General features: G+C 41.8%; 1 protein-coding gene across 3 annotated transcripts in view; it reads left to right on the top strand.

The window, feature by feature from the left end:
* RGS6 (regulator of G protein signaling 6) overlaps positions 1-18,500 on the top strand; it is a 554,830-nt gene that overhangs the window by 377,963 nt on the left and 158,367 nt on the right. For all 3 annotated transcript variants that reach the window (XM_080809134.1, XM_080809135.1, XM_080809133.1), the window contains exon 3: positions 12,421-12,520. In XM_080809134.1, the coding sequence (XP_080665260.1) occupies positions 12,421-12,520 (100 nt within the window). The remainder of the gene's footprint in view (positions 1-12,420; positions 12,521-18,500) is intronic.

Here is an 18,500-nt window from a genome sequence, read left to right as displayed (position 1 = left end):
AGGCGGGGTGACTTCAAGACTGACAGGCAGCAGGACCACGTGGACCCCAGCCCACCTGTCTCCCTCATAGGTGGAGGCTGGGCACCCACGGCTCCCAGGGCCTGACCCACTGCTCTGCCCACAGCCTCCAGCTGGCACATACTTGCCCTCCTGTTGCAGAAGGGATGCAGGGAGGCTACAAGACAAAACAAAAATGTAACTGCAAAAGCCACCCCACCTGGGCGATGAACAGAAGTCGTTGGCAAATGACCCTGCCTTTCTCCTTTCTCTTGCCTGGTTTATTTTCAGTTACCAGTGTTTGTCCCCAGGTTTTCAGTGGGCAGCGGACAGTCCATCACCTGCTTCCCAGAGTTGCTCCGGCTCCTGAGAGTAAAATCAGAAGGAAATCGGAGAGCTACATACTGCCTTAAATCTCATTTTCTTGGAGTTGGAAAAAGTTTTTCTTTCAGTCTGTGCTTTCGGGAGCAATAAGCAAAGGGCTTGGAAATTAAAAAGCACACCTCCTCCTTGGTCGGCAACGTCTGTCCTTCCTTTAGGCAGGCCTGGGCCTCCCTTCGGCAAGTCCTGCTGCTGACCCTGCCTTGTGCTGGGACTTGGGATCCAAGGCCAAAATAAGCCCTGCTCTGGGGAGCTTGGGCTAATGGAGAGTTGGGTGATGAAATTATCATTTTCTCCGTAGTTGGAAACTGAGGCACCGTGGGTCCCACTCAGCGAGAAGTGACTTCAGAGACACTTGTTTGGGAAGCGTGGCTCCCTGGTCGCAGCTGCTGGCCTCAGAGGCATCCCTTGCCCTCCAAAGGGAACCGCAGGATCTTCTGTGGTTACTCCCTTGCCTCAGATGGAAGAAGAAATGAAAATCTATTATGAAGGAAGAGAGAGAAACATTTTTTAGAAGCAACTATCTATCGGCTGGGCACAGAGCTGTTGCCTCCATACTCATTACATTTTAGAAATAAATTGTTGCTCCTTGAAATAAAGCAATTCCTTTAAAAAAATCTGGAGAACTATCGAGCCTAAGAAGGGGATAAAACAACCCATCATCCCTTCATCTAGTTTGTTTAATCCCTTGGTGGCTGGAATGAAAGGGAGAGACCAGCCAGTTCAAAAAGTCCAGGGGCTGCCACATTCTGCCTTCTTGGGAGGGGTGAGAAGATGCATGGGGCATTTTCTGGCATGGGAACATGGTGAGGGGAAGGACCCACACTCTGCTGGCGGGGACAACAACCACTGCACTGTGAAATACAGCCCAGGAAGGGGAGTCCGGCATCGCTTAGGCACATGTTCTGGAAAACAGCCTCCGGCGCTGCATGTTCAGAACAAGCATTCGTTAGCATCAAGAGAGGCTTAATATGTGAAATTCCAAATGGCAGGCTTGCCAGGGTCCCACCAGCGGCTCCAGAGCCCTGCCCCACGGGGTCCAGCAAGACTCCAGGATGCAATGCACGGTGGCTCAGGGGTTTCCTCAGGAGAAGAGGCCGGAGTCGCCTGAAGTCAGTGGTGTCACTGCACGGCCCGCTGGGGGACTGTACCCCTTCTTCCTTAGGCTCGTGAAACATCCCAGAGGGGCCTCCGCCCTAGAAGGTGAGCCCCAAGGGAAGGACGTGCCTGTCTGGTTTCCTGCGCCTGGCACATCGTGAGTGTTCAAATATATTTGGAATAAGGGATGATTCCCCTTCTGATTCTCCTTTAGGGTTGCTTTGCCTGATTTTGCCCCTATGGAAGGGAGGGCCCCCACACTGTGATTTGTCTCAGTCTCCTCCCTCAGGAGTGACTCTCATGTTCACTGGAGCAGTTCAGGGCATCAGACCTGAACAATGGTACAATCAAAGAAAATGCCCAGGAAAGAGAAAATGACACAATTGGGTGCAATGAGGCTGTGATCTGAGATAACAGAGAGTGGGCCCCTCAGGATGGACTAGGGAGAGGGTCAGATGAAACAACACTGTACAAAATCACAGTCACTGAGCTGAGGAGAGGTGGGCAGGATGGGCCCCCGAGGCCCAAGGGTGGTACAATGGCCAACTTCAATGAGATGTTTAGCACCAAGAAATGGTACCACTTTGGGTTCTTCCCAGTATCAGCAACAGGCAGTCCTGAGCCAAGCAGATAGCTCTGGTTCTTGCCTCATATCCTTGGAGTGGAAAAAGGGAGCCCAAAATAAAGACAATTTATAATGCATATGTGTGCATGGACTGCGATATCAAGGGCCATTTCCTAGAGCAGGGCCTGGAAGCATGACTAAAACCCAGGTGGGTTGACCATGGGCAGAGGAAGCACAGCGTGAGCCAGGAGAGAGTGCTGGGAGTTGTTGGCAGATGGGTGTGTCCAGAGACGCAAAACATTCTGGGAGCTGATGCTGGAAAGGTCATTCGACACCAAATCATAGAGGACCCTCATTTCCCTGGTGGGAAACCAGGCATTTCTTCTGCAGCAAGAGGGAATCACAGCAGGTTTTTGAGGAGGGGATAATTTACATAAATTATTTCAAGCCCTAAAATTCGCTCCAGCTGCCATTTCAGCTGTTGAGTTCGGAGTAGGGCAAGGTGGCGAGTTAGAGTCAGAAAGCAAGTGAACCGGAAAGAATGGGTGGTTTCAGAGGGACGGGTCAGAGGGACGGGTTTTACGTTCCTTGCTCCTCTCCGGGAGGAAAACAATGGTGGTCATATTCCATGACACTGGGTGGACCAGTTTGTCTTTGGAAACAAAGCTATTGATAGGCTCTCTCCAGCAGTAAGGGGAAGGTGATATACATGTTAAAATTAGAATCTTTCTATAGAAACTTAGTTTGAAAAGATGATATTCAGATATGGAGCATTTTATCCTACTTACCTAATTATTTGGGCTGTGTTGTCATGTGGTGTTCCCTGTGGGCCAGCTCTCCCTTCATGGGCCAGGTTGGAGAATGTGGCAAGATTAAATTTGAAATGGGCATAAAAAAGGATATTTGTTTTTCCACATATAGAATGTGGTGTTGGCATTAATTAATGGGCTACTGTGACCCACTTAAGAAGTCCTTGGAAGTAACCTCTGAGCCACCCATCTAATTGGTCCCAGGTAGACCAGAAACTGAAGCATTTAAAATGTCACGGAAGCAATTACTTCAGGTTATAGACAGATGTTTTCACTGTCCTCAACCCTGACATCGTCCCCCAAGCAGACTACTACAACTCCTTGGTTTGGCTGTTAAACTGTTCAGAAGGAACAGAGGGCAGTGGAATGTGGGGAAATTCACCCACTTTCTCTCCAGGAGGACAACATTCTAATGTAGAATACTAATATTCCAAACATTTATTCATGAGTAGGGGTCACTGTATGTATTAATTTTCTATTACTACTGTAACAAATTGCCTCAAGTTTAATGGTTTAACACAAGATAAATTTACTATTGCACAGTTCTGGTTGTCACAAGTCTGAAACGGTTGTCTTTGGGCTGAAATCAAGATTTGGGCCAGACAGCATATCTTTTGAAGGCTCTAGGGACAATCTGTTTCCTTGCTTTTTCCAGCTTCTAGAGGTCATTTTCCTTACCTTGTAGTCCCTCCCTTCATCTTTAAAGCCAACAGGGTCTCATCTCTCTGACATTTTTTTCTATGGTCACATCTCTCTCTAAGTGACTATAGCTGGGAAGAGTCTTCATCTTTCAAGGACACATGTGATTAGCCTGAGCCCACCTGCATAACCCAGGGTAATTATGCACCCATCTCAAGGACCTTAACCTGAATCACACCTGCAAAGTCTCTTTTGCCATAAGGTAGAGGTAACCTACTTCACAGGTGCCAGCAAATAGGATGTGGACAACTTTAAAGGGGATCATTTCTTCTGCCTTCCACACTGTGTCCTAAAATTTAAGCATAGGATGTGACCCCATCTTCTGCCTTTTCTTCCATTCCGCTAAAGCCTTAGGTGAACCAAAGTCTGCTTGGAACAGTCCTGGCGGCTGGTATAGGGGTCCGGAGAGGCAGCTCTGGGGCAAGGCTGCCCAGGTTTCCTACCAGTATTCCCAGTATTCAACAGCTTCATTTGGCCTTGGACAATTTGCTTGCCCTAAGTATCAGTGTGTTTCTCTATAAAGGGAGGAGAATAAGAAGCAGATGGCATGCGAATTAGGGCAATTTGAGAAGATTATAATAGAGATTTTAGATCCTCCCACATTGCTAGAATGTTTTATGGATCAGTGTCCATTTTCCTCATTTGCATTGTAGCTGGCCTTCTGTAGTCAGAGATTCCTTATTCGATGGCTCCCCCAAAGGACCTGCTCCACTCATATGTCCAAGCAAACAGTAGATTCTTATTTGGAGACACTCTGCCTTCTAAAACGTTGCTATTCCAGCCAAGCTGAGGAGAAAGTCATTTGCCTTACAATATCATCAACAAGCCATTTTTCACTGACTAGAACCTCATTCTTGTCTGTTTTTCTCTTCAATTAATGGGGGAAAATGTTTTCCATAAAAGTAACTTATGTAGCACTACATAGAGTAATATTAAAACCGTAAAAAAATAAAATAAAATAAAATAAAACCATAAAAATAAGCCTCCAGGAGACAAAACAAGTAACACTCCTTTATCCTTCTACCCTGACGTTGCCCCTGCGTAATGTCAGGCAGAGTACACTGGGGAGCTGCTAAACTCAGCTGATCCTTGGGTCCTGTGGAGCAATCCTTTGAACGTTGCGGCTGAGGTTCGAGGAATCTTGAGATTTCTGTTTATATAATCCATTTCCAAAGCAGAATGATCTTTAGAAATGCAAATACCAAGTTCACTTTAAAGTGCAGATACTATCATCCCAAAGACCCTAATATATTAAGCATCCCATTTAATGCTGGAATCCAAGATAAAGTCCTTTAGGAATATAACCCTCATGGGGGCGCCTGGGTCGCTCAGTCATTAAACGTCCAACTCTTGATTTCAGCTCGAGTCATAATCTCAGGGTCCTGAGATCCAGCCCCATGCTGGGCTCTGCACTGGGCATGAAGCCTGCTTAAGATTCTCTCTCTACCTCTCCTCCTGCCCCTCTCCCGCCTCTCTCTCTCTCTCAAAAAAGACAGCACTCATGACATGGAAGGGGTTTCAATGTCCATCAATTGAGGAATGGATAAAGATGAGATATATCTATATATACATCAAAGTGGAATATTACTCACCCATAAAAACCAAATGAAGTCTTGCCATCTGCAACAACCTGGATGGACCTTGAGGCTATCATGCTAAGTGAGATAAGATAGAGAAAGGCACATGACTTCACTTATATGTGGAAAACAAAGCAAATGAATGAACAAGACAAATAGAAACAAGCTCATTGATACAGAGAACAAACTGGTGGTTGCCAGAGGGGAGGCGGGTGGGGCGTGGGCAAAATAGGTGAAGGGAATTAAGAGTTACAATCTTCCAGTTATAAAATAAATACAACAAGAGGTTGTAGTGTACAGCACAGGGAATATAACTAATAATATTATAACAGCTTGGTCAGGTGACAGATGGTGACTAGGCTTGCCATGGTGACCATTTTGTAATGTATATAAATATTGAATCTCTATGTTGTACACCTGAAACTAGTGTAATATTGTGTGTGGATTATCCTTCAACTGAAAAAGAATGTAGCACTCATTCATTCAATTGCTCATCAATAAATATTTACTGGTCACCTACTATTAGAATTAAATGATGAGAAAAACAGTCTAATGGGAAATGCGAGTACAAGTTAAAGTGGTAATTGATAGAGAGAAAAGATAGAGGGTCCTATTAGAGCTTATAACAGAATAAGCACTGAGAACCATGGACAGATTTTTCAGCAGGGGAGTTGAATGATGAATTTTTTCCTTCAAGGGTATCACACAGGTTGCAGTGTGGAGAACAGAGTAGAGAGGAATCAGGCCTGCCCAACCATCCTTTCTGAATGTTCTTTAATACAGGATCTTTGCCAGACAATGTTATTTGATTAACCAAATAAACCCCATTTCCATTCTCCCCTTCCCGTGCTTCCATGTGGTGTGAAGGCTGGGTAACCTGAATAACCTTTGCTCAGCTCCTTTTGCCATGTGACCCTGCTCTGGCCAATGAGACTAGAGCACAGATCTGTCGGCAGCTTCTGGGAGGGTATATGCTTTCTGGATAAAAGGAACAGTATGGCTGTACCAATACTCCGCCCTTCTTCCCGCCTTTCTTCTTATTGTTAAATGGACGTGATGCCTAGAGCTAGGGCAGCTGTCTGGCAAGCATGAGGGAAAGGCCACAGTAGACTCGTGTAACTGCTGTAATGCTCTCAGTCACCTATGTGCACACTGCTTGTTATGTAGGAAAAATCATCCCCCATGTTTAGAGGTTGAATTTCTTTTCTTTTCTTTCTTTCTTTTCTTTTTCTTTTTCTTTTCTTCTTCTTCTTTTTTTTTTTTTTTTTTTTTTTTTACTTTCTATCAAAAGCATTTCAGACTGAAACAATGATTCAGAAGTATGTTTAAGGGAAAACAAATTAACAAGTATTTCAATAACTGTCATGGCCACCACAAGGACTCTCGGAATTCCCCTCGTGCCTTTGAAATCATCGTCTTTTGAACAGGATGGTGAAAAGGGGAGGGGGCTTTCCCTCGTGATGACCTTTGAGAGTACTATTTCTTACTACTTTGTGTTTCACTGTCAAGCGTCTTTGGAGCCCATAATTGGCTCTGCTGCCACATCCTTAATTTTGAGAACTTTGAGCCTCAAGCCCTGAGTCTTTCTGAAATGTATTAGTCCATGATGAAAGGGAACAGACTGTCTTACTCACTTCTGTAACAGCAGAAACTGAAACTCTGCCTGCCACTTTGTAGGCTCTCGGTAAATGTCCACTAACCCAGTAAGGGAAGCGGAGTACATTTATAAGTTGAGAGTAGCCGTGTGCTATGTTTTTAAAAATAGAAATGAAAAATAGCCAGATCTCGTGGAGCACATATGGGACAGAGCATGCTCAGTGAAGCATACACATTCTGGATTAAGAAATATGACTATCATTTGCCAACTCTGAATCCTGCCTCTGGGCTGAAAAGACGTGTCCAAGGAGTCCTTTTCACTCATTCACAGACACCAACACAGAAGGGGTCTTTAATGAAATGCAGGAGCTGGAGTGACAGGAATTAGTGGCGAGAAATAGGCAATTGATTGCAAAGTCAAAATGAAATGCTTCAATAAAAAAGACCTTCATGCATACTTTTTTTGCTAATGTTGTAGTGGAGATATATATATATATATGTGTGTGTATGTGTATATATATATATACACACACACATATACACATACATATATATAATATTTATATATATTTTAAGTGTTTCCTGCATCTTTATTTTTTTAATTTATTTTTTAATTTATTTTTTAATTAACATATAATGTATTATTAGCCCCAGGGGTACAGGTCTGTGAATCGTTAGGCTTACACACTTCACAGCATTCATCATAGCACATACCCTCCCCAGTGTCCATAACCCAACCACCCTCTCCCTACCCCCCTACCCCCAGCAACCCTCAGTTTGTTTTGTGAGATTAAGAGTCTCTTATGGTTTAATAATGGCAATATAGTTTCGCTATTCTTAGTTTTTTAATCTTCCACTGAGGAAAAATTGGACAAGCTAAATAAATCAGTTCACCAGATAATTAATTTACACACACAAAACTAATATTGGCCCTTAGTCATTTCTGTTAGGAGGGCCATCTGTATCAGCAGAGATGAGCGAGCGCAGACTGATCAATAAGGAGCAGTGTCAGGGCCTCTTTGGATCATGTCTCTGTCTGGCTTCTAATGCCGTTTGTCCAAAATGATTTCTGAAAGCATCACAACTCCCCAGTCGTGCTCAGCACACCACCTTGCACCTCAGCTCAGGAAAGGGTACTGCATGGAGCCCCCTGGCAGATGAGCAGCGTGGAGAATGGGGATCCAGAGGCCCGACTGCCTGTCCGGTCCTTTCCTTTCCTCGCAGACAGCTTTGCATTTGTCAAGCCAGAGAAGCCTCTCATGTCTTAGAACTAGAGATCTGATTTTAGTGACCAGGCTCCTCACTGTAGAGATGAGGCAGTAGAGTCCAGAGAGTTTACTTCTCCAGGGTCGACACAGAAAATCAGTGAAGCTGAGGCTAGCATTTCTCCTGGGCCTCTGACCAACGTTCTTCCTGCACCCCTGCTGTGGCCTCACTTTATGGAGAGGTGGCCGCTGCTCCTCACCCCTCTCTTACTTCCCACAGCTCCATCAGAGAATTCTGTCTCCTGTCTCATGACATTCCTCAGTTCCAAGGAAACCCACCCTGTGGTGGAATGGTTTCCATCTGTCCTGCTGTTCGGAAGAAAGTTCTATCTGCCGGTCAGTGCTGAGTTTTGAGCTCCTTTTTAGGAGGTTGTCCTGGTTCTTGGGACTCATCCTGGCAGAACCTGCTGAGCTGGCCAAGGAGGTTTTCTGTATCACTCGCTGTTAAATCAGGGCCGCCTCGCATTGACTGGCCCAGGGAAACTTAGGTCCAACATCCTCCCTCATGACACACGGCTCCGTATTAAAGGGTGTCAGGGAATTGCTGTTGTTCTTCTCCAGAAACAAAAGGTGTTAAAGTTAGATGGGACTGAATAGCCAAGAAAATGTAAGTAGATACTTTCCCATCTCCCCTGTCCCGGGAGCTGTGATCTACCAGTAGAAGATAAATCTCACCAAGTCTCCAGGAAAAGAGAAAAACACAGAGCAGCTAGGCATCAGCCGTCGTGGGACCAAAATAAATCCTGAGATGGTTGATAATCTGATTATCTGGATTGATTTCTCTGTTTCCTTCTCCACCCCCTTATGACTGAGCTGAACTTCCCCTTCAGTGCAAACGGTATTAAGTGCCTTGTATCTGAAGAGCATGTCAGCAGACACTGGTTGAAAATAAGATGAATCTTGGATTTGATGGAGCTTGGGGCTTAGAGTCAGGAAGACTTGGACAAGAATTTGGGCTTTGCCACTTATTAGCCATTTTGTTCATGGAGAAATCTAACCTTTCTCAGCCTAATTTCAACATCTTTACTAAGTAACTTTTTAGACTGAGAAATAAATTAGATCATTTATTTAAAACAATACCAAGGACAGTGTTGATCATATGTACATGTTCTGAAATGTTTGCCATTGTAATTTATATAATCCCCTGGGAGCCCACTTTGGATTTTTTGGTAGGTTGGTCTGTACTCTTGGCATTTCATCAGAAACCAGGACCAATAATAACAATAATAATAATAATAATAATTCAGAGGTAGTATTACTAACTGATGTTGCACAAGACCATGTTCCAGAATCAAACTCAGCTATCACAAATTTTCCTAACACAACAAAAGAGTGGGCTACAGAAGAGTAGAGGCCCTGAGAATTTTTAAGTAAATGGTGGAGGTGGATAGTATAATTGGAATTTCTGCATCCTTAAATGGCACTGGATTTTAGCATGCTCCACCTCTAGGACTCATTGATTCTTACTGCTAAGGGTTTGTGTGGCTTCAGCAATTTTTGATAGGTACCTTTATTTTAAAGCCCCATTGCATCAGTAAACTAGAGCCACAACTTTTCTGCCTAGCAAACCACCCAAACTCAGGGGTTTATAGCAATAAGCTCCTGAGTGTGCAGGTCAACTGAGGCTTGACCTATCTAGCTGCAGGTAGGGTCCCTTCTGCTCCAGATATCTCTCACCACCAGCCCCCACCTTGGAACAACTGTCTGAGACAGGAAGGCAAGAGAAGAAGATGAGCATGACCACGCAGGTACATTGAAAGCCTCTGCTCATATCATGTTCAGTGTCTTCCCATTAGCCAAGCAAGTCACGTGGCCAAGCCCGAAAGTCCAGGGGCAGACTTTCTGCCCACTCTGAGGCCAGGGCATGGAATTGGGTAAATATTAATACTATGGAGGAGTCAAAAATTGGGGACCAATGAACATTCTTCAACACCTCTGGTGTTGTAAACTATTGCTACAATGTAATTGCCTTTCTGGTCACTTAAGGGGGTTGTCCTTTTGATCTGACTGTAACCTCTGATAAATAATATACCCCTTGGCACACTGTGAGCCCACATGAGAAGATAGGTCTTCTTTAACAAATACTCCCTTTTAAGATTCGGTGGTGAGATGAAATGACTACACAGAGCATGGAAGAAAAGAATTGTGGAACATTCCTCTGCACAGCCTTAAATCCAGCCCATATCAGCAGAGACTCAAAATTATTATCATCTAATGGCAAGTCAGGAGTCTAAGTAAATTGAAATATTGGCTTCCCTCCAATTCCCAATGATTTTGAGTCCATTCGATAAAAAGCATCAATGTAATTGATATATGTGGTTTCAGATAGCCCACCTGATCAAAAGCATAGATTACTTTGAAAATATGACCATTTTTTTTCTAGGAATAATTCTCCTTGACTATCAGTAAGGAATACTCAGACTACTCTAAATCATCGGGTTAAGTTTAGGGGCAGTAAGGTAGGGGCACAAGCTGAGACGATTAACATGAATGTGGATGAAAAGTCTTCTTATCCTGTCTTTTAACAGAATGCAGGTCTTTAGAGAACAACCTTTATTCTCAGCCTGATATATCCATCCACTCCTTAAAGGGCCAGGAGCTTAAGATTCTTTCTCATTATCAGTGCTTCTCAGGAAAACCTAGAAAGAACGAGAGGAAAGTGGTTTTTCTGCTTGGCTGGTTTTCTGGGAATCTTACTGAGTGGCAGCCCAGCCCAGGGGTTAGAAACCTGAGCTCTGATGTCTGTGGCTGTGTTTAAACTCAGCTGGGCAGCTGTGTGACTTTAAGAAGGTCGTTTAACTTCTGTGGTGGTCATTGGTGCTGCTCACGGATTGTTAGCTCCTCTTTCCTCCCGGCACCCAGAAAACTGGACCCCCTGGCTCCTTTGTGGTTGGGTGGTACCATATAACTAGCTCTGGTTAAAGAATTGTGAGCAAAGGTGTTATATATAACTTCTGGGCTATGACATTTAATAATCAATGCAAGATTCTCCAGAATTCTCTCTTGTCCCTCTAGAACAATGATGAGCAGCTTTCAAGATGGTGGCTGTTCCATCAGCCTGGGTCCCAGAGTAATTATAATGAGCAGAGTCCCCCTGGTGACCTGTGATAGACTTGAAGCAAGAGAAAATAAATAAATTGGTTATACTTAGCCATTGTGATTTTGAAGGTGATTTTTTTAGAATAACTTGACCTGATCCACCCTGGTTTGATATCTGAAAAATGAGGATAACAGTGGAATCTAGCTTGTGAAGTAATCATGAAGATTAAATAGGATAATATGTGCATGTACTTAGAATAACACCTAGCACACAGTAAATTCTTAATATATTTTAGCTATTATAACTTATTATTAAGTTATTCTATATCCTAACCTAGTCTTTAATGACTTATTCATATCTATCAAACAAGTTGCCATGTGATTTTGAGAAATTCAACCTCAAATTGCAATACAAGTATGTTAGACTAGATGGGCTAGAGTTTTAGCTTTCTGAACTTAAAGTTATGTGCAAGTTTTATGGTAGTGTGCAGAGGATCATCCTTGTGTTTCACAGATATTCTGTTGCTTAGGGGAGCAAGATGTGTGGTAAAACCAAGCATCATCTTTGCCCCTTTCCCAGTGCCCTCTACCCCCCAACTCCCCAAACAATAAGATCTATGTCCTTGTCACAGATTGTTCTGTATCCTATTCTAAATCTTTCTGCACAGGAAATTACATCTGGCTTGTAAATTATTCGCTACAAATTGGTTTCCCAATTTATGCACCTACATCCTTAGTAGTCTATCTTCTCTCTCAGTTCTGTGTTCAACATACATACATAATATCTTGGTTTATTAGTAAAATCTCACTGGGTTCAAGGCACAGCCCACCATGGCTGTGGTGGTCTTCTTTAGTCCAAAAGGGGCAGATTCTCTCCTTGTTCCACTTTAATCTTGGTGTAAAGTGATCACCCTCACACCACCACAATCAGCCACTGAAACTTGTCCTCTAATTTCTCTGGATTAGAACTTTTCATGTCTTAATTTATAGTATTTCTTTTTCTCCTGTGTGACTCTGCCTGGATCCTGCACTGGTCCCAAAGGCCAGGTGCTTCATGCTGTTCAGCCAATAAGTAAACCAAATCTAGGAAAAGGAGGAGTTTCATTTCATACTGAATTACAAGTTGGATTTCATTAGGAATCCTGATATTTCTCCCTCCTTACCTTCTTTATCTAGGTGTCTGTTCTTCTAGAGACTGTGCTTTATGCTGTTATATATAACCTCGTGGCCTCCCTCCCACCCCCAGTGCTTGGTTTATTGCAGATCCTGCTACTGTGTTTATTGGCTGTCTAGGTGGGGGCCTTTTTTATTGCTATTATTCATACATGTTCATTTTGGCTATTAATAAACTATTACTTTATGGGAGGAAATGACATTTCTTTATCCTCTTTCAGATCGAAGACATCATTACAAAGATGCAAGATGACAAGACGGGTGGTGTGCCCATCAGAACAGTCAAGAGCTTTCTCTCCAAAATTCCCAGTGTTGTCACAGGTAAACATTCTCCTTACAAATGTTGGTGGCCATAGGAAAAGTCTGCTGAAGTGTTGTGTAGTCTCGATTGTGCCCTGAGGTGTGTCTAAGAATTTGTGACTAGTAAAGATGATACATTTAATGTGCTTCTTAAACAAAGTTGAGTTCTGGTCATGGTTTTCAGAAGCTACTCTTTGCCAGTGATTCAGAATTGTTTTACCATGCCCAGCCCTTTTGTGTACAGGTTGAGGCTTCTGGAAAGAAACAAGCTCATTAATGAACTGGATAGCCCACCAGCAAATTTGGCCTATGAGATGTACACAAGCATAGATATATTAAAGAAAGTATTTTAGTTTTGAATAAGCTTTAAGAAAGTCTTACGTTCAAATTCTACAAAATGCTTTTAGGTTTCTAACTCACTGCACTTGAATTCTGGAAAGAAATGGTTTTAGTATATTTTTCTGCATTACTTTGAGGATTTTGTGTGTTTTGTATGCTCAGTCATTTTTAAAAATTAATTATGAAGTGTATCAAACGCATGGATATAGTTTCAGATATAATACTAAAACAGGCCACCCATGTCCACCACCATGCCTCCTAAATAATGTTTCATCAGTATCTTAGAGCCCCTCGTGAGCCTAATGGATGAAATCTGCCTCCCTTTCCACCACAAGTACCATTATCTACTCTTATCCTTATCAGTTTGTTGCTTTTCTTCATAATTTTACCACATAGACATGTGTCCCTTATACCTAAACAAATAACCAGATTTTAAGATAAAATTTTAGGTACTTCTCTCATTATCAAAATATAGTTATTTGCTTTCCAAATTGTAGAATAATTAAAATAAAAATTACTGACAATACCAAGTGCTACTGAGGTTATGGAGCAACTAGAACTCTCACACAATGCTGGCGGAAGGTAAAAATGCAGCTACTCTGGAAAATGTTAGACAAATGTTTACCATATGACCAAGAAATCCCACTCCTTGATATTTACCTGAGAGAAATGAAAATGTGCATGTAGACGAAAACTCATGAGTATTTAGAACAACTTTATTTATAATCTCCAAAGCCTGGACACGACCTAAATGCCCTTTAGTGTGTGAATGAATAAACAAACTGTGGTAGACCCATATTCATCAATAAAAAGGAGTGAATTATTGATACAGACACCAACTTAGATGAACCTCAAAGTTATTTTTCTGAGTGGAAGAAGCCGGCCTCAAAAGATTGTATTCTATATGATTCCATTTTTGTGACGTTCTAAACAAGCCCAAAACTCTAGTGATGGAGACAGATCAGTGGTTGCCAAAGATTGAGAGCTGAGGGAGCATATGACTATAAAGGGATTACATGAAGGAATTTTATAAGGTTACGGTGAAACTATTCTGTATCCTGATTGTGGTGGTGATGGTGACATTAATTTACACGCAGGTTAAAATTCATAGAACAGCAGGCAAAAAAAAAAGAATCAATATTTTATATCACCTTAAAAAATAAGTAAATTCAACTGAGGTACCCATAAGTATCCTAACTCATTATTCAGACTGTCACTCTTTGAACTCAGGTAGGTACCAAATAGATCTGGATAACGAAGGCTGATTGTATTGTTAGTATGCTCTAATCTTGAAATTTATTTAAATGGAATTATAATATTGGCTATGATATATTTTTCATACATTTCTGGATTTTGTTTGATAAAATGTTGTTTAGGATTTTTAAATCCATTTCCCTGGGAAGATTAGTTTGTTGTTCTTCTTACCCTCCTTGCTGGTTTGGGCATCAAATTTCTGCTAGACTCTTAAGATGAACCAGGGAGTATTACTTTTGTTGATAATGTGTTGTTCTCTGAAAAATGTTTTTCTCGTTAATCTAGATTTTAGGTGTTTCATTTCAACTATTTTTTTTAGAAGTTTCATCTGGTTTTCTCCCCAGGATACTTGGTCACTCATTCAACACATATTTATTGGGTGCTTATTATTTTCTAAACATTGTTGGGCAGTGGGGATTTGGAAATAAATGAAAAAAATCAAATTTCTTTTCATGAAATTTTAGATTCTAATGGAGAACACAACAAAATAAATAAGAAAGATTTTTAGAACTTGAGGTTGAGATAAAAGCCAAAGAGAAAAATAAAGTGTGAAAGGGGGATAGTAGTGTTGCAACTTTGGAGTGGGAGGCCAAAAAAATTCTCTGAGGAGGTAATATTTGAGTAAAGATGGAAGGGAAATGAAAGACTGAGTCATGTGGATATTGAGGGAAAGAGCATTCCAGAAAGCAAGTGCTAAGTCTTCAAGGCAGGCATGTTCTGGCGTATAAAAATCAGCAAAGGAAACAGAAGGAGCAGCTGGTGATGAAGAGGAAAATCAGGAGGACATGGTTTCTTGGAAGCCAGACTCTCTAGAAAGTGTTTCAAGGAAGAATGGAGTGATCCACTGTGTCAAAAGCTCCTGATGACCAAGTAAAAGAAGTGCTGAGAATCAACCTTGAACTTAGCAGCAGTTGAATTCTACTGCTGACCTTGATAAATGCATATTCCATGAAGCATCTGAGAAAAGGGACCACAAAAAGCCTTACTGGAGTGGGTTCAAGCCAGAATGGGAGGAGGGTGATTTGAAGTAGTGAGTCTAATTAATCTTTGAAGGAGTTTTCCTCAAAAGGAAGAAATGCAGTAGAATCTAGAGGGGTAAATGGAGTCAGGACATGTAGGTTTTTAAGTAATATGAAGGTGACATGCTTGTATGATGATGACAATGACTCACTAAAAGGGGAAAATGCTGCAGGAGATACAGGAAAAATTTAAGAAGCAATGTCATTGAGTAGGTCAGAGATTGAATCTCATGCACGTTTGTTGGGTTGTTCTAGCTAGAAACATGTACAATTTATTCATAGAAAGGAGTAGAGGCACAATAGATGCACAGAGTTGCAAATAAGCATGGTGGGGTGGTGGGAGCTTGTAGGAGTCTCCTTCTAATTGTTTCTATTTTCTTAGTAATATGGAAAGGAAAAAAGGTGGAAATGTTAGGTTTGAGAAGAGATTAGAAGCTGGGGAATAGTCATCTAGGGATGTAAAGAGATTGGTCTAAGGAAAAAGAGTTTGACTGTGAGGTAGCATTAAGGACCCTCTTGAGATTATTAATATTTATGAATTTAAAGAGGAGCAATTCTTTCTCCAGCCACATTTAGCCCTCTGGATTTGGACATGTATCAGGTAGAAAGCTCGACTTAATTAAGGCTATAGCAAGTATGAGAGTGTAATAAATCAAGAGAGAGGCAAGAGAATAACTGAAATGATTGACCATTAAATTTTAACTGAGTAGGATAGAAGTGAGACATGAGATGGGTGAGGAACAATGAGGTATAGTGATGACCATAAACTTTGCAATCTGGTGAAAAAGGAGTTTTGGAGTTGGAGGCCAAAGTAAGAGCTAGAAATGTTGGGAGTGGTGATTGGATAGTGGAGTATTTGAAATTGGGATTATGGAGGAATTGCAATGTATTGGTGTTCACAGATATGAGGTATGACTATGACAATAAATGACTGAGACAAAAAGCTTTTATTGATAAATAGGTTAGAGTGAAATAAGTAGAGTGACAGTTTGTTGGGGAGTAAAACTCGGGCAGGATCTCCGTGTTTCCACCCCAGCTCTAGCTTCTAGCCTCCACCTTCCTACACGCCAGTTTGGACAGTGAGGTCTTGGTGGGCATGCGCAGCCTTCTCCGGCCCTTGGGGGCCTCTGTCTTTCTGGCTTTGTAATTAATTTGTAATTAATAAATATTTTGTGGAGAAATACTTTGAAGCTAAAAAATAAAAATAAAAAATAAATAAATGACTGAGATAGGATGGAGGTCAAGAGAACTAAGGGGCCATGATTTGGGAAGACTGAACTCTGTGGATATTGAAATCACTATGGGGGGTTAGTTAGAGAGGATGATTGTGAGTCTGTGGTTAAAATCTTCGTGGAGAGGTGCCTGGGTAGCTCAGTCATTAAGCGTCTGCCTTTGGCTCAGATCATGATTCCAGGGTCCCATATCAGGCTCCCTGCTCAGTGAGGAGCCTGCTTTTCCCTCTCCCACTCCTTCTGCTTCTGTTCCCTCTCTTGCTGTGTCTTTCTCTGTCAAATAAATAAATAAAATCTTAGAAAATAAATAAATAAAAATAAAATCTTTGTGGAATGAGAGACAGAGGCCTAGGCATCAGTAGGTGACTTTCACAAGAGGTATGGGTGGTTTAATCTGATGTCATGAGAGTCAAACTTATTGTTTTTGGGAGAAGAGGCAGGGAATGAAGACATTCTAAAAGAAGACATGAGAAGCAAGGGTGTCACTTACCTGCCTTCAAACCTATGATGTGTAAGGCATGGGAGGGAAAATAGCCACCGCCTTAGAGGGCTGCAGGAAACCAGGGCCGTTGAGGAAGAACAAGAAGATGAAGGGAATATTAACTGAAAATGATGAGGATACGAACAATTTTATGTATGACTGACCATGAGTCGCAGAAGGCAAGTGAAAGCCATTGAGGAAATGGAACATACATAACCTGGGTAATAAATGTCCACGGTTGCTATATACCAGGCACTAGAGTAGTCACAGGGATGAAAAGGCGAGTAAAAACCTAGTCTCTTCTTTTCGAAAGCAGTTAATCTAATGAAAGAAACAGACACAGGTAGACCAATAATTATATGAGCTATGTGTTATGGTAGGAAAAATGAACAAAGCTCAAAAGAAAGAATCATGAGTTTTTCTTGAGGAGCTCTAGAACATTTCTCTGAGGTTGTATATCCGTTTTCTATTACTGCATAACCAGCTACCACAAACCATAATGATTTTTTTAGTTTTCGTGATCAAGATTCCATGAATTGGTAATCCTGGTAGTTCTTCCGACGGTCTTACCCATGAGGCCCTTGTCATCTGATGGTTCAGTGGAGACTAGAGGTCTATGATGGCCTTACTCATTTGTTTGGTAGTGGTGCTGACTCTTAGATGGGATTTCAGTTCTCCTCTGTGTCACCTTGTGTCACCCAGCAAGTTAGACTGGGCTTCTTCACAGCCCGATTCTCTCAGAGTTCTAAGGGGCAAAGGGAAAAGCTACAAGGTTTCTTAAGGCCTAAGCTCCAGAACTCATGCAATGTTAAGTACATGCAATCTGTTCTTCAAACCTAATCACAAGACCAGCCTAGATTGAAGAGGATAGAGAAACCAACTCTACCTTCTGGTATAGGAATAGAATGTCACACTGACCTAGGGAGACATGATTCTTTAGAGGCCATTGTTATAATGATCTACCACATGAAATAATTTTAGAACTGGATCTTAAACTAAGTTTAAAACTGGGGAAGGTCATTCCAGGCAGAGAAAATGGAATTTTCATGGGCTCAAATGCATGAAAAGTATGACAGTTTGCAGCAGAAATGAGCTCGTTTATTTTTTTTTTTCAAGAAGCCCAATTATATTTTTACATCAAGAATCAAAATGCTACTGATGCAGACTTCAGCCTATCATTCACATTTATGTGGTTATGATTTAAAACACGTATGTGTGTCTGTATTTGAAGAGAGGAGCACATTGACTGAAGACCCAGGAGAATTAACCTTAATAACAGACTATAGGAGGGCCTGGGTGGCTCAGTCAGTTAAGTGTCTGCCTTTGGCTCAGGTCATGATCTTAGGGTCCTTGAATCGAGGCCCAGATCAGGCTCCCTGCTCAGTGGGGAGCCCGCTTCTCCCTCACCTTCTGCCACTCCCTCTGCTTGTGCTCTCTCACTCTTTTTCTCTCTGTCAAATAAATAAAATAAATAAAATCTTTAAAAAGATAACAGATAGAGTAAAGGAACTTAACTTATAGACTTTATCCCAAAGGTAATGGTTTTAAATAGGAGGGACATCACATCCATATGTTAGAAGCATCCCAATGTTCACAGCAACAATGTCTGCAGTAGCCAAACTGTGGAAGAAGCTGAGATATCCTTCAGCAGATGGACGAATAATATGCAGTGGAGT

Source organism: Martes martes (genome assembly GCF_963455335.1).
Source record: "Martes martes genome assembly, chromosome: 7".
In the NCBI taxonomy this organism is placed as follows: domain Eukaryota; kingdom Metazoa; phylum Chordata; class Mammalia; order Carnivora; family Mustelidae; genus Martes; species Martes martes.
This window is presented reverse-complemented; position numbering and strand designations above follow the sequence as displayed.